The following is a 19401-nucleotide window of genomic DNA, read 5'->3' as shown; positions in this document are numbered from 1 at the left end:
GCAAAAGATTTCCAGCATCTGCAGAATATCATTCATTTCTAGTTGTGGTTACATCACACTTCTCTGTTTTAAACTTCATTTGTTACTTTCTATCTAACTGAATAAATCTGTATCTTCCTGCAATCCAAAGTGTACCAATATCAAACGTTAAACTGTAATTCAATTTGATATCTGCTTTGTTGTCATCAGAATGTTTCTGTAAAATTTCTCTTTAACCATATTCTCAACATTTCAGAAGCACTCAGTTTAATGTTGATATATCAGCCTTTATCAGCAGGAACTAGTCATTGACATTGCTAATGATGTTAACATTGCATGTTAGACAAGCAGACTAGCAAGTTAGTGGTAGAGGAAAAAGGTCAAGTGAGAAGATGGCGGTGAAGTGAGAATGGATAATATCAGCATACATATGCAAACTGATGGCTATCGATATATGAAAAAGGAGGGTGAAATGGAGGTAGCAAAATAAACATCATGACCTCAAATGTTGATTGTTTATTCATTACTGTGGATGCTGCCTGACCAGCATTTTGTGTGTCTTGCTATGGAATCCTAATTTCAGTGTTTTAAGCAAGGAACTTGAGATAAGGTGGTAACAAGGTAGGAGATTGGAGATGGGACATAATTTTGTAAGAATGAAAGTGTTAGGACTTATCTTTTGAGGACTGGAACAATCACATTTGAGTTGGAAAAAATACATTTACCTTTTAGCAGTGTTAGCTAACATGGAGATTAGAAAAGGAGATTGGTCGTAATTTTAGTGGGAAGAGCATCACAATTGGTTTTCACAGACGAGAGTAACTTGGAGAGAGTATTTCAATGAAAAACTGGAGAATGGTGTGACTTTAGGACTGATGCTGAGTGAAATGTCGTTGAAGGGAAGGAAATTCCCAAAAATGATGGAAATAGTCGATAGATCAGGCTGCATCTGTGGGATGGGTAACAGAGATAATGTTTTAGATCTAAGAAAATAGGAATCTTACCAGTGTTTTCTGTTTTTACCTGAGATTTACAGCATCTGCAGTTTTTTTTTGGATGCTGTAGGGATAGCTGACCAAATAATTACATTCACTGTAATCCTTTCATAATAGTTGGAGGTGTGTCCAGAGGAGAGACGCACAGTTGTTGGAAATGTGTCTGGAGGAGAAAGGCAAGAGAAACTAAAGAAAACATAATCTTGGAATAGTCAGCAATTTTGATGTACGGAATCAGGGCTTGAATAGTGCTTTATTTGGTCCTTCAAGATCTGGTGATGAGTGACTATCATATCCATTCAAGTCGGTGTCTGTTGTGCTAAAGAAAAAGCAATAAATTAGGAAGTGGCCAGTGTAAATGGGAATAATCATTGCATTAGGGACTTGGTATCAAATATGGGATTGTATGTGTGGTAGGGCTGAATGATGGTTGCTAAAATGTCATGGTAAATTAAAGGCTGAAGGCTAGAAGATTGAAATTTTGAATGTTCATTCAGGTATACAGAAGGTAACTTATTGCAGGCATAGTCAGCAAAGGAGTGGCATTGGAGGGAATTTTGGGGAGAGTAATCTGAGAAAGTAATCTGGTCAAAAAAGTGACCTCAAGTGAGGCTCCTGGAACTTATATGAAGGGAGCAATTCAAAGAAGACAAGAACTGGTGAGATTAGGATAAAACAGTTAGAACCCTGTTTTTCAGAAGTAAAATTTTTTAAAAAAATCTGAGACACACAAATATGGAAATGCAAGAAACTGCAGATGCTAGAATTTGGAGTAACAAACGTTCTGTAAGAGGATCTCAGCAGGTTGAGCAGCAAATGTGGGGGAGAGAAGGGAAGGAAATGTTTGTGGTCTTGACCCAAAATACTGACAATTCCCCCACCCCCCCCTTTACAGATATTGTTCAACCTGCTGAGTTCCTCCAGCAGATTGCTTGTTGCTGAACTGGATTCTGCAAATGGCACTTCTAGTCTGAGATTGTTGTATTTTCATGAGATAATTAAATTACAGGAAATGGGACAAAAGTATGCACATAGGATTAGCTCATAGGTCAGCTTTGCTCTCGTTGACTGGTAGAACAAATATGTGGCCTTGAATAGCATGCTCCTTTCCTACAGTACATTGCTGGAGATTTAAAGTTAAGTTGTTTCTACTACAATTGAAAGCAGAGTTCATTTGAAGCTTTTTCATCTAACCTAGTCCACTTTTCTTGCTTCCAAATTGTTACTGTTTCTTTTTGATACAAATTAATAACCAGTTGCAGTTTCTCTAAAACTGTACTCAGCAAGAAGTACCAAAGCTCAAGGGTCTTTATGTGCATGAATGTAGCATTTGCAACATATTAGATGAGTTGACAAATAATAACTTGAGTATGATTAGTAGCTATTACAGAGATGTTGTGACAGGGTCATCAAAATTCCAGATTGTACAGTGTTTCAAAAAAAAACAGACTGAAGGGAAAAGGAAATGGAGTAACATTGTTAATCACGGAAGGTATCAGAATCGTATTAAATCTTGATAAGAAGGCAAGTGCTTCTACGTAATTATGTGGAAACACTTTGGGTTAAAATCATGAATAACGGCAGGAAGTTGTGGGTGGGAACCGTTTGTGACCCTCAAAATGCAGCCTTTCAATAGGGCTGAATAATAATGGGGAATTATCTTGAGCACAGTTGAAGGGAGCTGCAATTGTCATTGGAAAGTTTAGTACTTGATTGATTAGATTGATTAGATGAAATAAGTTGGCAAAAATATTATACAAGAATTTGTGGAGTGTGTAAGGGGTCACTTCTTTGAAGAAGATGTTATGGAAGCTAACTGGGGCAGACTGTTTTAGATTTGTTCACCCTTAACGGGAAAGATTGATAAGAATAAACACGAGAAATTCTGCAGATGCTGGAAAACCAAAGCCACACACAACACTGGAGGAAGCAGGCCAGGCAGCATCTGTGGAAATGAATAAACAGTGGGTGTTTTGGGCTGAGACCCTGATGCACCATCAATAACTCACGCCGAGACTTAGGAAGTGAGATATCGGCTTTTATTGACTGAAGGACAACACTACATCCTGGGGAAAATGAGGGAGAGCAGCAGGCCACAGTCGCCTTTATACAGGGGTCTGTGGGAGGAGCCACAGGGGTAGTCAGCAGGGTCTTGGGAGGAGCCACAGGAGCAGTCAGACAGGTATATCTAGTTCACCACAGACCCTTCCTCAGGATTGAACTGCTCTTGTGCTTAAAAATTCCTCAGCTGATTTTGACTGCGGTATGATATACTTTTCCAACTACAGTTTGAGGGTGAATAGCACAGGGCCAGAAACACTGTCTTTAACTTAAATAAGGGCAATTCTTTGGTATAACAGTAGAGTTGCCTAAGATGGGCAAGAGAAATAAGTGAAGAGGCAGGTCAGTAGATGAACAGTGACTGCTGTTCAAATAACTGTTCCATCATACTCCATTCTACAGGAATTTATTCTATTTAGAAGGAGAGATTCCATGAGAAAGAGCCATAATCTCTGTTTAACAATAGAGATCAAGGATAAAGGTTTATTTGAAGTAAAGGGCATACAAATTGGTAAGGGCTAATGTAATCCAGAGAATTGCAAAATCTGTTAGATTGAGCGGTGAAACATTAAAAGGCTCATAAAAAGGATGATACCAAAGCAAGTGTTTTCATTGACAGTGAAGATAGTCATCAGGATTTACAGAGGAATGTTAGTAAGTTGAGCAAGCTGGCAGCATGTTAGCATAGTGGTTAGCACAACGCTTCACAGTACCAGCAACCTGGGTTCAATTCCCCCGGCTGCTTGTAAGGAGTTTGTACATGGGTTTCATCTGGGTGCTCCGGTTTCCATCCCACAGTCCAAAGACGTACTGGTTAGTAGGTTAATTGGTGATTGTAAATTGTCCGGTAATTAGGCTAGGGTTAAATTGGAGGTTGCTGGGCAGCGTGGCTCGAAGGGCCAGAATCTCAATCTCAAAGGGCCAGATGTTGAATCTCAATCTACGATCTCCAGAAAGCATCTTACATGCACAGTGGCAATTCTGGGCCATTGAATCACTGAAGGATGCTTGACAGTTGTGGCAGGGCTTGAATGTTATCACCTCCTGCAAGGTGCGTAGGTGACAGGGAGGCTTCACTCCCAGATGAGCCCGATGCCTTCTATGCTCACTTTGGCCATCAAAACATGGAGGCACCTTCACAAACTCCCACAGCCCCTGATGACCCTGTAATTTCAGTCTCTGAGGCTGACATAAGAGCATTCTTTAGGAGGGTGAACCCATGGAAAGCATCCAGCCCAGATGGAGTGCCTGACGGAGTACTAAAGACCTGTGCTGATCAACTGGCTAGAGTGCCCACTGATATCTTTAGCTTCTCACTTTGGCAGTCTGAGGTACCCACCTGCTTCAGGCAGGCTTCAATTATATCGGTGCTTAAGAAACACATGGTAAACTGCTTATCGTCCAGTAGCACTTACATCCACTGTGATGAAATGCTTTGAATGGTTGGTGATGAAACATATTAACTCCTGCCTGAGAAACAACTTGGATCAGCTCCAATTTGCCTACCAGCACAACAACTCAAAAGCAGATGCTATTTCATTAGCTCTTCCCTCAATTGTGGAACATCTGGACAGCAAAGGTGCATACATCAGTATATTCTTCATTGACTACAGCTCAGAATTCAATACCATCATCCCCTCAAGAAATAAGCTTGAAGTCCTTGGCCTCAATACCTCCTTGTGCAACTGAATTTCCTCACTTGCAGACCCCAGTCAGTTCAGATTGGCAACAAAGTCTTCACAATCTCCATCAGCACAGCTGCACCACAAGGATATGTGCCTAGCCCCCTTCTCTACTCGATTTATATTTATGATTGTGAGGCTAAGCACTGCTCCAATGCTATATTCAAATTTTCTGATAACACCACTGTTCTTGGCCAAATCAAAGGTGGTGACAAATCAGCATATAGGAGGGAGATTGAAAATCTGGCTGAGTGGTGCCACAAAAGAACTTCTTACTCAATGTCAGCAAAACCAAGGAGCTGATTTTTAACTTCACTGGGAGGAAGCCAAAGGTCCATGAGCTAGTTGTCATCGAGGGATCAGTGGTGGAGAGGTTCAACAGGTTTAAATTCCTCAGTGTTATCATTTTATGCTTCACATTCCCATTCGGATATGTCCATACATGGCCTCCTCTACTGCCATGATGAGGCTAAACTCAGGTTGGAGGAGCAACACCTCATATACCGTCTGGGTAGTCTCCAGCCCCTTGGTATGAACATCGAATTCTCCAACTTCCGGTAATTCCCTCCCTTTCCCTTCCACCATCCCACTTTCACTCTGCCTCCTCTTCTAGCTGCCTATCACCTCTCTCATGATTCTGCCGCCTTCTACTACCCATGGTGCTTTCCCCTTACATTCCTTCTTAACCTCTCCTGCCTATCCCCTCCCTGCTTCCCCTCCCCCCACCGTTTGATCTGTCCTCTGTTTGGTTTTTCACCTGGCACCTCCCGCCCTCCCCCTGCCTTCTTTATAGGGCCCCTGCCCCCTCCTCCTTCAGTCCTGACAAAGGTCTTGGCCCAAAACATTGACTGTTCATTTCAACGGATGCTGCCCAACCTGCTGAGTTCCTCCAGCTTTTGTACGTGTTGATTTGACCACAGAATCTGCAGTGTACTTTGTGTTTATCATTTTAGAGGATCTGTCCTGGGTCCAGCATTTACGTGCCATTACAAAGAGTGCACAGCAGCGCCTCTACTTTCTTAGAAAATTTGTGTAGATTTGGCATGTTGTCTAAGATTTTGACTAACTTCTGTAGATGTGTAGCGGAGAGTATATTGACTGGTTAAATCACAGCCTGGTATGGAAACACTAATACATCTGAACAGAAAAGCCTACAAAAGGTAGTGGATACAGCCAAGTTGATCATGATTAAAGCCCTCCCCACCATTGAGCACATCTACTATGAGCGTGCTCACAGGAAAGCAGCATCCATCATCAAATGCCTCCACCATTCAGGCTATGCTCTCTTCTCACTACTGCCATCAGGGAGAATGAGCAGGGCCCACTCCACCAGGTTCAGGAACTGATACTGTACCTCAACCATCAGGCTCCTGAACCAAAGGGGATTAGTTCACTCATCTTTACTTGCCCCATCACTAAGCTTTTCCCACAACCTATAGACTCACTTTCAAAGATTCTTCATCTCACATTCTCAGTATTTATTGATATTATGATTTATTATTTCTTTTTTATATTTGCACAGTGATATTTTTTGTCCATCCTGTTGGGTGTGATCTTTTATTGATTCTGTTGGGTTTCTTGTTTTTACTATGAATGCCCACAAGTGAATGAATCTCAGGGTTGTACATGGTGACATATATGTATCTGATAAGGAATTTACATTCTGCCAGGTCATCGTTGTTGTAGGATCCAGTAAAGTAAATTATGTTTGACTTATTTTCTCAAATTCTTTAAAGATGTGGGAGGAAGCATTGTTAGAGGGGAACCTATTAATGTAATGTATTTAGATTTCTAAAAGGCATTTAACATGTTGCCATAAAAGGTGTAGTGCATAAATTAAAACAGAGCTGTTGGTGGAAATGCGTTAACTTGGATTAAATATTGGCCAACACGTAGAAAGCAAAGAGTTGGAATGAATGGGTCCTTTTCAGGCTGGAGTAATGTAACTGGTAGAGTCCCACAAGGATTGTTTGTGGCCCTCAGTTGTTTATTGTTAACATTAATGAACTGGAGAAGAGAACAAATGTAAAGAAACTAAGTTTGCAATAGTACTAAAATCGGAGATGAAGACGTTGTTCCTCTGCAACAGAATAGTTTGAGTGACCGGTGGAAACATGAGGTCTTGCACTTTGGTACAAGGAATCAAAAGGCAGATTATTATCTATGTGAAGTGAGATTGCAAATGAGTGAAGATGAGAGGGATATAGGTGATGAATTGCAAATGTTTGCCGTCAGGTCCAACAAGTAGTTAAGAATGCAAGCAGCATGTTGGCCTTTATTGCAAAGGAGTTGGAGTGAAAAAAGGGAAGCTTTGCTGCAGTTGTACAGGGTGTTGAGGGCACAGCTGCAGCAGTGCAGATTACTTTGGTCCCCTTATGTGAAAAATGATACAATAGCATTGGAGGCAATCCAATGCAGATTTCCCAAGTTAATTCCTGGAAGTAGAAGTTGTGCATATTCATTCCTTAGAGTTTAAAAGAATGAGGGGGTGACCTTATTTAAACATCTGAGTTCCTAAAGGGGCTTACAGAGCTGATGTTGATAGGTTTTCACTAGTGGGAGAGTAATGAACAAGGGGCATAGTAACTCTAAAGGCTGGTCATTTAAAACTTGAGATGTGTAAAAAAATTTCTTCTTTCAGAGAGTGGTGAATCTCGGAAATTCCCTATGCCTCAGTGTGGTGGAAGCCAGAAGCCAGTCCATGAGATATATTTAGGGTGGAGATCGACAAATACTTAAAAAAAAATCTCGGAATTGAGTGTTTTTGGGAACTAACCTAGAAGCAAGTTTGAGGCCAAGAGGTACAAAGAAAAAAATCAGTCTTTATAATAATCTCCAATTATAATCAATGTGAAACAATGAAATGCCAGAATTGTAACAGTTAATTTGAGGGTCATTTGGTTATAATAAAGGATTATGACATCATTAAAATTATCTTAAGTGGACAAACCCTATACATATCATATTAGCAGAACTACATGCTGTTGCATGTATTTTTGGAAGTCTGTCGATGAGGTTATACACTCATGCATCAGTGCAGCTTGTAGCTGAGAAGGATCACTAAGATGGTGGTTTCCTGATTTTCCTGCTCCTTTGTTTATGTGCAGATGCCAGAGGTTTCTCTCCAATTCACTCCACAAGGATAGTGAAGTATGTTAACCCCACAATTATTCATATCAAAAAGTAGAGCCCGTCTATCATATTACACTTCAATGGAATGTGCATACGTCAGAAGTACTAATTTAAGAAAAAAAGTCTAAATGTGGGACAGGATATTTCACTAAACCTTCATATCCACAATATATTTTCTATAGAATATAAATTTCAAATTTATAAGACATACCATTGACATCTTTGTAAGTCCCCAAGCTCTTGATAAAGGTGACTTCAAAGTTTAGTGATTGTCCTTAGCTAGGCAAATGCTGAAGTCAGTTTACCTGTAATATGATTGATCAATTAATAACTATCAAGAGCTGAGAAAACTGATCCCACACAACCCATTAATGTTTTGGACACAGTTCTAATATCTTCCTTGGCTGGTCATCAGTTATTGTCTCCTTAGGCTCTTCTTGGGCTTCCAGCCAGGTACAGGTATTGATTTTAACCAATGTTTCAATGACAAACTCTGCCGTCTTCATCAGGGATTATGCCTAGGAATGTCTAGTCCGATGGTACATATACCCTGTCATCCGTCTCTCCTGATTGGTTAGTCCTTATCCAATCAGGCTTCTGCTCTCCTGCCTTGTTTACAATGGAATTCCAGTTCTAACTTAGAGCGAGACCTTTGTCTTTGTTAAAGTTCATTTCCTTTAGTTTAATTTCAATGGCTTCCTTCACCAGGTGGCCATTAGCATTGTAGTTTGGTGCCGTCAAAGTCATTCCTGTGGCCATTGTGAATGCAATGTTCTGCTACCACCCATTTCACCAGGTAACCCAAATGCATTCACCTCCTGTGCTGTTTGATGCAAGTTCCACCATGCGCCCCATTTGGTTGCTATACGCTGCTCCATATTTACAGGGAATCTTGTAAATGCCAGCCACCCTGAGTCCCAGATCATTTTTGACACACAAACTGCAATTTGAGTTCCTTTATGGGTTTGTTGAAGGTATTAATCCCGTCTTTCTTCAGGATTCTGCTGATCCTTCCAGTAACCGTGGAAATATAAGGAAGTCAGGCGGTAGCGACGAATCCCTCCTCATTGTTAGGTTTCCTGTTTTTCTGTCTGCCTTTTTAAGGACCTGATTGATTTCCTTCAACTTGTAGACACTTTGGAGGAACGTTATATGTAATCATCTATTTCTTTGTGGAGCTCTCCAGGTCTGAAATAGTTTCGTGTGGTTAATCAAAGTAGAAAGAATCACTATGTTGAGAGGCGTGATGGTGGCTGTTATTGTTAAGGTACAAGTCTGTGTGAGTGGGTTTCTGATAGATGCCATGCCCGAGGCTACCATCTGGTTTCCGTCGTGTTGGAATATCCAACAACAGGAGGCAACCATTCTTCTCCATCTCTATCATAAAATGAACGTTTGGATGTTGTTCAGATTGTTGTGGAACTGCAGGAGTGCCTGGAATCCTTGAGACCACTCTACGAAGATGTCATCAGTGTATCTGAAGAAGCATTTGGGGTGTAACAGTGATGAACTCAGCATCCTCTCCTCAGAGTCTTCCATGTAGAAATTAGCAATAGCCGATGACAAGGGCGATCCTATGGCTACCTTGTAATTGTGTATTCAGAAAGGTTACTGGTACCCTTTGGGTTACCCGGAGAAATCAGTGGTGGCAGAACACGGCATTTGCAATGGTCATAGCATCGCATTCAACAGCACAAAACTACTGTGCCTCACCAGTGGGTTTTGGGACCGCCTGTTGAATGAAACCATTGAAATAAAACTGGAGGAAAAGAATTCTAATAAGCATGAAAGTTTTGCTGTAAGTAAGAACTGAAATTTGATTATAAACATGGTGGGAGAGCGGAAACCTGGTTGGATAAGGACTAATCAATCAGGAGGGATAGACGATGGATACTACTGGACTAGACATCCCCAGGCATCATCCCTGATGAAGATGGCAGAGTTTGTCATCAAAACATTGGTTGAAATCAATAGCTGTTCCCGGCTGGAAGCCTGGGAAAAGTTTAATTTTCATGTACGCCTGGAAAACTCTAGATCCTTTTTCACCTTGGAATGTTCTACTCTGTTAAAGATCCTGATTAGTACAAGCATTTGTTCTTCTTCCTTTCTTATTTTTAGGGTGTTTTCTTTGAACATCTGCTGATAAACGTTGCAGTGGATTTGCTTAATTTAGAGGAAAAGTTCAGAAACTGATTACGTTAAAGTGACTTTCCTTTCTGGCCATGAATTGTTGAAGGATGGGTGAATAATGCTGCAAATAGCTGCAAACTTGGCCTGAGTTCTGTACAGTGTGTTTATGTAATAGGGGGTTTTCCACACTGTTCTAATGATGGAAAAGCAATGGAATCCAGTAGCTTAAGAGAGGCTTCTGCTTCCAGATCAAGCTACTACGTGCTTTTGTACTTTCGCAGTGCTGCTTCTTTGCCAAGAGTAAAGGAGGAAATGAAAAGACTATTTCTCAAGTAAATTCTTTGCTGTTTTCAACTGATCCCTCTGCCCCCTTCCCCACCCCATTATATTCCACTCCCCTTTGATCATTTGCCTATTGATAACAAAAACTTAAGAATATATGAAACAGTAGCAGAGATGGGCCAGACAAACTTTCTAAACTCCTTTGCAATTCAGTAAGATCATTGCTTATCTGACCTTGACCTCAGCTGTATTTATCTGGCTGCTGCCCATAACCCCTGATAGTCCAAAAATATTATAGCCTTGAATTTATGACATGTTACCATCACCATGCTCGATGAGCTTCTGCCTGTTACAAGTATCTGTTGCTTTTACTCCATCACTGTGGCAGTATAACTTTGTTATATCTGCAAAGATATAGCAAATGATCTGCAGATCATTCTCCTCTGGACACCTGGAAAGAAATTTAACTGAGTTACAGTTTGTGCCATGGATGAAAACATCCCATTGTTCTTTATGAAGATGGTGAGGCTTTAAGCTATTATTTATCCTTATAAATTCACAAAGCAGATCATTTTATTTCATTGCGATTTGCTGAGAGTTGTTATGCATAACATGTCCTCATTTCCCATTGGGTCACTGAGTCTGTATAAATTGCATATAAGATCCTATGGCAGTTACCATATTTGAGAAATATTTGTTTATTAGTTGCTAATTGTTCAGTAATGTCTCCAGTTATAGGGGAAAATCAACATTTCATGTTGCTGACAGATTCCAGTGGAGATGATATGGGACATATGCCAAATTAGTGACTGTTGTTGTGATTCTAAATAATTTCTATGTTTAGCAAAGCAATATGTAGGCGGTTTAGCAGACAGAGTTTGTATTCATTCAAGGGACATGGACTTTGCAGACTGAGCCCATTCCTACTTGTACTTGAGAAGGTGGCGGTGAGCTGCCTTCTTGAACTGCTACAGTTGAAATCTTGGTGCAGTTAGAAAGAGATCCAGGATTTTGACGCAGCGGTGGTGAAGGAGCAACGATGTATCTTCAAATTAGGATGGTGCGTGGCCTGGAATATTACTTCTAGGTGGTGAAATTCCCGTACCTTTGCTGGTCTTGGCCTTCAGGCTGGTAGAGGTCATGGGTTTGGAAGGTGCTGTCTAAGTTGTAGTGCATCCCGTGGATGGTACAATTTACTGCTACCAGGCATCGGTAAAGCTTGGTTTTAATTGAGTCAGTTATAATCCAGAAGATATTTTCTTTTCCGCTGTGTACCTTTAAATGATAGTCATTAATTCAGTTTTTTTTGGTGCCTGTCTTGTTTTGCAGATGAGCAAGAAGCCCTGAACTCGATTATGAAAGATTTGGCTGCTCTGGGCAAGTGCCGTAAATTGCTGGATTATGACACTGGCAGGAACAAACAGGTGAGATTTGCATCAAAGATAGAGGAAAATAGGTTTAAATTCTGCAAATTTTGCCAGTGTTGTTACCAGGCTTGCTCATTTCGCTCTTGCTGTCATGATACGGGAAAACTGAGGTGCAAAGCAACTTGATTTGATGTATATTTCTGGAGTCTTGACCTTAGATCACCTATATTCTTAGCAAAGTCATTTCTATCTAGGACAAATAAAGGCTCCAGCACTGAACCCTGCTATACACCACTTGTTACAGACTTTCAGTCAGAGAAATAATCCACCACTAACTTCTGCCTCCTATCTGAAAGCCAATTTTGGATCCATTTTACCAACATACATTGGATTCCTTGTGTCTTAATCTACCTACCATGTGAGACCTTGTCAAAAACCCCACTCTATGTGCATGTACATGAGAGGTGTATGGAGGGATATGGTCCAGGTGCAGGTCAGTGGTACTCGGCAGAAAAATGGTTCAGCACAGCCAAGAAGGGCCAAAAGGCCCGTTTCTGTACTGTAATGTTCTGTGGTTCTGTGTAAGCCATGTCGACCATTAGGGCATCATTAATTTTCCTAATCACCACCTCTCACAAATCTGATGGAGATTTTAAGATAAATGACCTCCAGCATTTCACTGAAAGCCACTTTTATAAATTTAACCTGTATTAATGGTATGTGGAAGATTTAAAGTGTAAGAAATATTCTGGAATTGAAATTGGTGGATGGCATTATTCATAACTTGGAATGCATTATGAACCAAGTGGAAACGGTACATTTAAAAGCATGAAGTTCATGTTAATTTCTGTTTGAAGTATAAAGTAAAAATATAAAATCTTGCTTTGTTCCATTCTTTGCTGACAGTTTCTACCGTCCCTATGCCAACTACAAAATTTCCATGCTCATTTACCACCCATTCCTCCGGCTTTAGATCCAGGACTTTTCTCTTTATTCTTTTGCTTCCTGAACATGAGCTTTTTCATTTATTCCACAGTTGACTGCAGAACATTTTGCCCTCTGGTCTGAATCATGAATATTAACCCTTCCATCTTTTACCTGGAACTTGTCCTGAGGCATGAAACTTAGGAGCTATCGATTCAAATTCAAAATCAGCAATTGTAAGACTGAAAAAATATAGTCACTATGAAGCTACAAGATCGGCTTAAAATTTTGTCTAATGCTGTCATGTCCTTTCAGAGAAGAAATTTCACTCAGGGCTTGACTTACTCAGAATGTTGTTCAAATCCACAAACCCCAAATTGCAGTTAGTTACTTCCTTCAAATTCAATACTAGACACAGTAAAGATAAATACACTTGTACCCATTGACGCATGTTAATTATGTGAAAGCAGGTGCCAAAATTGGGCAGTCTAATCCTAGATGATATTGACATGCTGATGAAATAAGCACTTTCAGTCAATGTCCTTGACTGACTCATTGCTGAATCTGGCCATGGGCAATCCTACCAACAGGGTTGTTCTCCAAGGTGTGGCAACAGAAAGATACGCTTGATAAGTAAGTGGCCCTGGAATCCTCGATATTGATCCTGTTCCCCATGAATCCTCACTGTATCAGGTCAAAAATGGGCTAAAAACATGCTTATTTCCTGCCATTAGCCCTCAGCTAATGAATCTGTAATGTTCATGTCTGCCATCACTTGGAAGACGTGCAGAAGCAGCAAGGGCAGAGAATAGGAATTGTGGAGTTTTAGTTCCATTGCCAAATTTGGCTGTGCAGCATCATTAATAAACTACCTGACAAGACAGTCTTCAACCAATTCACCTTACTCTGTTTGATGACACAGAATAGCAAGAAATCTTGGCCCACAGGAGCAATTGTTCACAGACAACTGAGCAATGCTGCAATTAAACTACCGACCAGATCGCATATTAACTGCTTAAAAGTGGTAAACCCCAGTAACAGAAAAGAAAATTAAAATGAGAATAATTTTTCAGCTATAGAGCTAGAAAATAGCAAGGCCTCTGGCCTTGCTAACGTAAGCAGTGAACATGTTAAAAACTCAGCCCAGCAGCCAATGACCTGCCACTGAAAGTGTGCCATACTGCCCGAGGTGTGACTGTTTGCCTAAGATCCAGAGACAAGCATGTATTGTTGCACTTCGGAAATCAGGAAGCCGTCTGACTGGTGCAACGTCCAGTCAAATTTCAAGATCTGCCACTGCACAGATTTGATGAGTGCTTTATCTCGAATGAACCCTGAAAATTCTTGGAAAAAAAGCTATTCCCAAACAGGCTGGTTTCTTGCGAGTCAAGTTGTGTGTTGTCCTAGTCTGCAATCTTACACAATGCATTGAAAATGGTCTGAGGCAAATCTAATCACTGCTATTGCTCTGATATTGTTCTCCAACACCCCTACTCCACCCCTTGCTATGTTGTAATATTAAAATTATGGTAAGGGATAGATAACATTACTCCTGTTCCAAGTCTGCCTGTCTAATATGGTAATACAGTATCACTTTGCAGAAACAAAATTCACCCTTTGCTGACTGAGAACCGGTATAAACTAGCAAATCAGTCAAAGTTCAAAGTAAACTGATTATCAAAGTACCTATGTTATCATATACAATCCTGAGGTTCATCTTCTTGTGGACATACTCAATAAATCCAATAACCATAATAAGATAAATGAAAGACAGCACCAACGGGGCAGGCAACCAGTGTGCAAAAGACAACAAACTGTGCAAATACAAAAAGAAAAAATACTAATAATTAATAAGCAATAAATATTGAGAACATGAGATGAAGAGTCCTTGAAAGTGAGTCCATAGGTTGTGAGACTCTATGATGGGGCAAGTGAAGTTGAGTGACTGCTAGTTTAAGGTAGTCAGTGATAATTTTTATTGGAATAACATTCTCAGCCACCTGTGGAGCCATGACCTGTTGAGGAGAAAGGAAACAGTGGTTAGAAGATTCCTGTCGTCATCTGTATGGTTTCAGCTCCATTGAAAGTTATGCAGGACATTTCCCTTGACAAGCAGGCAGCCAACACTATTTCAACAAGCACGTGTGAGAACTATGAGAATGAATATTGACAGTGGGTGCCAACAAATGGCATTCAGGGCAGTGGGCATCTGGAAGGCCTTAATCTGCCTCAGTACCCAAGTTGTCTTGTCAAGAGCTGGCACAGTGAAATGGGAACGAGAGTTCTGATGTAGAGACTTGGCCTGAAACAACAACTGTTTATTCCTCTCCATAGATGCTGCCTAACCTGTATTGCCCTAACATTTTGTTTGTGTTATAGTCTATGGGGCTATGGTGCATTATCTGAGGTTAGGGCACGAGGCAGATAACACTTCTGGTAGCATTTACTTTCTATCCCAAATCACCTCTGACCTAAGGAGGCAGAAGTTGAACTGGACATGCCATATAAATACACTGGCTACAAGAGCAAGCCATAAGCTGGGAATCTTACAATGAATGACTCAACTTCTGCTACCCCGAGGTCTTTCCACCATTTATAGGGCACAATGAAAACTGTGATGGAATATTGTCCACCTCCTAAATGAATGCAGTGCTAAATGCTCTCAAGAGAATCAGCTCTATCTAAAAGAAATCAACCCACTTAATTGGCACTCCATAAAACACCCTAAAGATTTAATCTTTTCCATCACTTGCAACCTAACAAGAAGATGTACTGCAGTTACTTGCCTCTGCTGCTCCCACATACATTCCAAATTTGTGACTTCCATCTTGATAGGGAAATATATCACTGGTGCTTCATTGTCGTTGAATCTCTACTTTGAACTCGCTACCCCATGGACAGTGGGAACACCTTTCCCCTGGGTTTGAAGCAGGTGGCTTTCCAATATTTTCTCAAAGTCATTTAGAGATCAGACTTGCAAGCCATGCCCATAATCCCAAAAATGGAAATAAAACATTCAGTATAGGGATGCAGTCATCTTTAACTGAAGGGTAATATGAATGGTGTGGGGTTTCTATGACAGAATGGTGGTTTGTGGTTAATACTATTGTAACTGTTTTTAAATTATTTTAGTTGCTTCAGCATGCAGGGTAAAAATTTAACTTGTGTCTGTGTGATAATAGTTATAAACATTGGTTGCTAGGCCAGTAACCTAACTGCCCATTATCTCAGAACTAGCCACGCCTCTAGCCAAGCTGTTGCGATAACATTCAAGATGCTCAGTGCCATTCATTTTAAAGCATACGCCTTGCTTGGCACCCCATCCACACGCTCCACCACTATTAAATGATATGAGATTTATCGTCATAAATAGTAGGAGTAGGAGTTGGCATTAAATGATGACTTCCTTGTGAAACCCACATCACACAAAAGGCAAAATAAAATCAATCTGGCACAAGACATTCACACTGCTATAATGATCTACCTACTGATATCTTAATGTTGAAATAGACACACAGGATAAGGGAATCCACTAATTCAGACCTTTTAAAAATACTTACTGCTGTGGTTCTTATGTGTTCATTCTTGGGGCAGTGTACTTATTCTGGAATCTATTCAACAATGTTGTAATCATTCTGGCTTTCAGCAGAGCTGGAGGATAACAGTCAGAGAATTTTCTGTTACTGACTCATCTAAACAATCACAGTTTATATTCCATTTTCTATCCGTTTGAACTTCTCAGTTGGATTTGCACATCTTTCAAAGTATTTGAGACTTAGGAACTCCCTTTCCTCTCTTTTTTTCCATGGCAGTTTACCAGTCAATGTTATTTTATGCAATGTCAAAGCATTCCATTGTTATCTTTATCAGTTGACTCTGGCTAACTTCACACTAAGGGTGTGTTCTACTTCAGAATATTATTTAGCATTGACTTTTATTTTGAAGAGCTACCAAGGCCCTTTCTTAGATTTACAAATGGTTTCTGATGGGGAGAAAAAAGATGGATAAAACATTTTATCTTTATTTTGGAGCATACAGATACATCAGTATTGAACACTGACTCCTTTAAAAGATAGACTTCATTTGCTCCACTTTTCACTGATGAAAAACATCAGGGATTCATGGATTTTGTTTTATTACAAAGTTAAAGCTAATTACTTGCTCACATTATCTCCTGTAAAATCACAGAGAGTTATAGTTCAGGATATTTGGCAATGCACCCATTTTGACTCTTAAAGTCCCCATCCAACTTTGTTAATTCATTATGGTTGGTTACCTGATCAAATCACTTTCAAAATTCTTTATCAATTCAGCTGTTCCAGATTCTGACAACTGTGAGTAAAGAAAACTTAACGTTAGAAAATGTTCCACAGAATATAATCAGACAAAAGTTAACACTGAGCCAATGTCAGAGTCATAGAGAATTAAAACAGACCATTTGGCACATTGAGTCCATGTTGGCCAGAGGGCACATGTCCAAATTAATCCCAAATTTTTTAGAATTGAATACCTAAACAATTCAAGTGCTCATCTAGACACATTTTAAATGCTTCCACCACCCTCATTCTCTGGGTGAATGAAGTTCTCTCCTCCTTAGGTCCCCACTAAATCCCTTGCCCAAAATCTATACCTTCTGGTTTTATCAGCCTATGGGAATAAACATCTTGCAGTCAATAACTTATTCTTGACCCCTCTTAACATCCTCTGCTGCAGGAAAAACAGACTTAGCTACTCTAAACTCTAACATAGAACCATTCGCTCCAATCTATAAAACCGATCTAACCTCTCCACAAGATATTAGATGACTGACAGAAGCCTAGACAAGATTCAGGATGTAGACGACTTTAGAAGCTCAAGAGAATGGGGTGAGGAGTGGGGTTAGAACGTGGTAAGGTAGCCTGTCAGGAGAACTCTGGAACTGTCATGTTGCTGCCTACTCACCATATTTAAATTTAGTTGTAAGCATAAACTTTCCCAGTACAACACACCATTGTGAGTCTCTTTGGTTCTATCATTACTAATAAGTGCTGCTTCAGATAAACTATCTTGCCATTACTAGAAAACTTTCTTGAAAGCTCCTTCCACAGTATTTCCCATCTCTGCCTTTGTTGACACATCCGTGAATTTCTCTGATTTGTCTATTCCATTGCTGCTGTGGTCAGCCTTCCATTTTCCCCAGTATACAGTGGTGCTAGAAAGTTTGTGAACCCCGTAGAATTTTCCCTACTTCTGCATAAATATGACCTAAAATGTGATCAGATCTTCATATGTCCTAAAACTAGATAAAGAGAACCCAATTTAATAGACAACACAAAGACATAATGCTTATTTATTTATTTATTGAGAAAAATGATCTAATATTACATGTATTTGATGGAGAACATACGTGCACCTCTGGGGTAATGCTTTCTACAAAAGCTATTTGGAGTCAGAAGTTCCAATCAATGAGATGAGATTGGAGGTGTGGGTTGTAGAGGTGCCCTGCCCTAATTTTTAAAAACACACAAACACACAAAGCCTGCTCTTCTCAAGAAAGATCTGTTTACGTGCATCACGTCTCAATCAAAACAACTTTCAGAGGACTTTATAAGAAGAACTGTAGAGATGCATGAAGCTGGAAAAGACTACAAAAGCATTTTTAAAGACCTGAGTGTTCATCAGTCCACAGTGAAAGAAATTGTCTACAAATGCAGGAAATTCAGTACTGTTGCTACTCTCCCTAGGTGTGGGCATCCTGCAAAGATCACACCAAGAGTACATTGTGCAATGCTGAAGGAGGTGGGAAAGAGCCCAAGAGTACCAGCACTAAGACCTGCAGTAATCTCTAGAACTTGCTAAGATCTCTGTTCATCTGTCGTTTATAAGCAAAGCGCTGAACAAGAATGGTGTTTGTGGAAGGACACCACTGAGGAAACTACTGTTTCCAAAATAACACATTGCTGCATGTCTGAAGTTTGCAAAAGATCACTTGGGATGTTCTACAATGCCTCTGGAAAAGTATTCTGTGGGCAGATGAGACAAAAGTTGAACTTTTTGGCAGAAATGCACATTGCTTTGTTTGGAGGAAAATGAGCACTGCACACCAACACCAAAACCTCATCCCTGCCCACAGGGTCTGGACAACTTGTAATCGTTCAGGGAACAATAAATTCAAAATTGTATCAAGACATTTTACAGGAGAATGTCAGGGTAGTGGTCCATCACCTGAAGCTTAATAAAAATTGGGTAATGGAACAAGGCAATAATCTGAAAGATGAGTAAATTGACAACAGAATGGTGAAAAAAGAAAAAAAATGTTTTGGAATGGTCGAGTCTAAGTCCTGATATAATCCCATAGAAATTTTGAGGAAGGACCTGAAGCAAGCAGTTCATGAAATAAAGCCCAGCATCCCAGAACTGAAGCAGTTCTGTAAGGAGAAATGGCTTAAAATTCCTCCCAGCTGATGTGCAGGACTGATCAACAGTTACAAGAAACATTTGGTTGAAGTTATTGCTGTACAGGGGGTCTCACCAGTTACTGAAACCAGAGGTTTAATCACGTACTTTCTCCAACAAATGCATATATTACTGGATCATTTTTCTCAAAAATAAATTAACAAGCATAATGTTTTAATATTGTTTATTTAATTGGGATATCTTTATCTAGTTTTAGGAATAAAGTGAAGATCTGATCACATTTTAGGTCATATTTATTCAGAAATGGAGAAAATTCTACAGGGTTCACAAACTTTCTAGCCCCGCTGTCACTTAAACCCAACCAAAATCTGCTGAAAACGAGCACAAATAAATGATGCGGAATAAACTTGAGGATTATTAAATCAATGCACAGGGATGCAGAGTGTTAAGTGA

General features: G+C 40.0%; 1 protein-coding gene across 2 annotated transcripts in view; it reads left to right on the top strand.

Moving 5' to 3' along the window:
- Positions 1 to 19401, top strand: part of map3k22 (mitogen-activated protein kinase kinase kinase 22) — a 100950-nt gene that overhangs the window by 34029 nt on the left and 47520 nt on the right. For both annotated transcript variants that reach the window (XM_073048706.1, XM_073048697.1), the window contains exon 3: positions 11591 to 11685. In XM_073048706.1, coding sequence (XP_072904807.1) covers positions 11591 to 11685 — 95 coding nt within the window. The remainder of the gene's footprint in view (positions 1 to 11590; positions 11686 to 19401) is intronic.

Source organism: Hemitrygon akajei, chromosome 1, assembly GCF_048418815.1.
Source record: "Hemitrygon akajei chromosome 1, sHemAka1.3, whole genome shotgun sequence".
Taxonomy (NCBI): domain Eukaryota; kingdom Metazoa; phylum Chordata; class Chondrichthyes; order Myliobatiformes; family Dasyatidae; genus Hemitrygon; species Hemitrygon akajei.
This window is presented reverse-complemented; position numbering and strand designations above follow the sequence as displayed.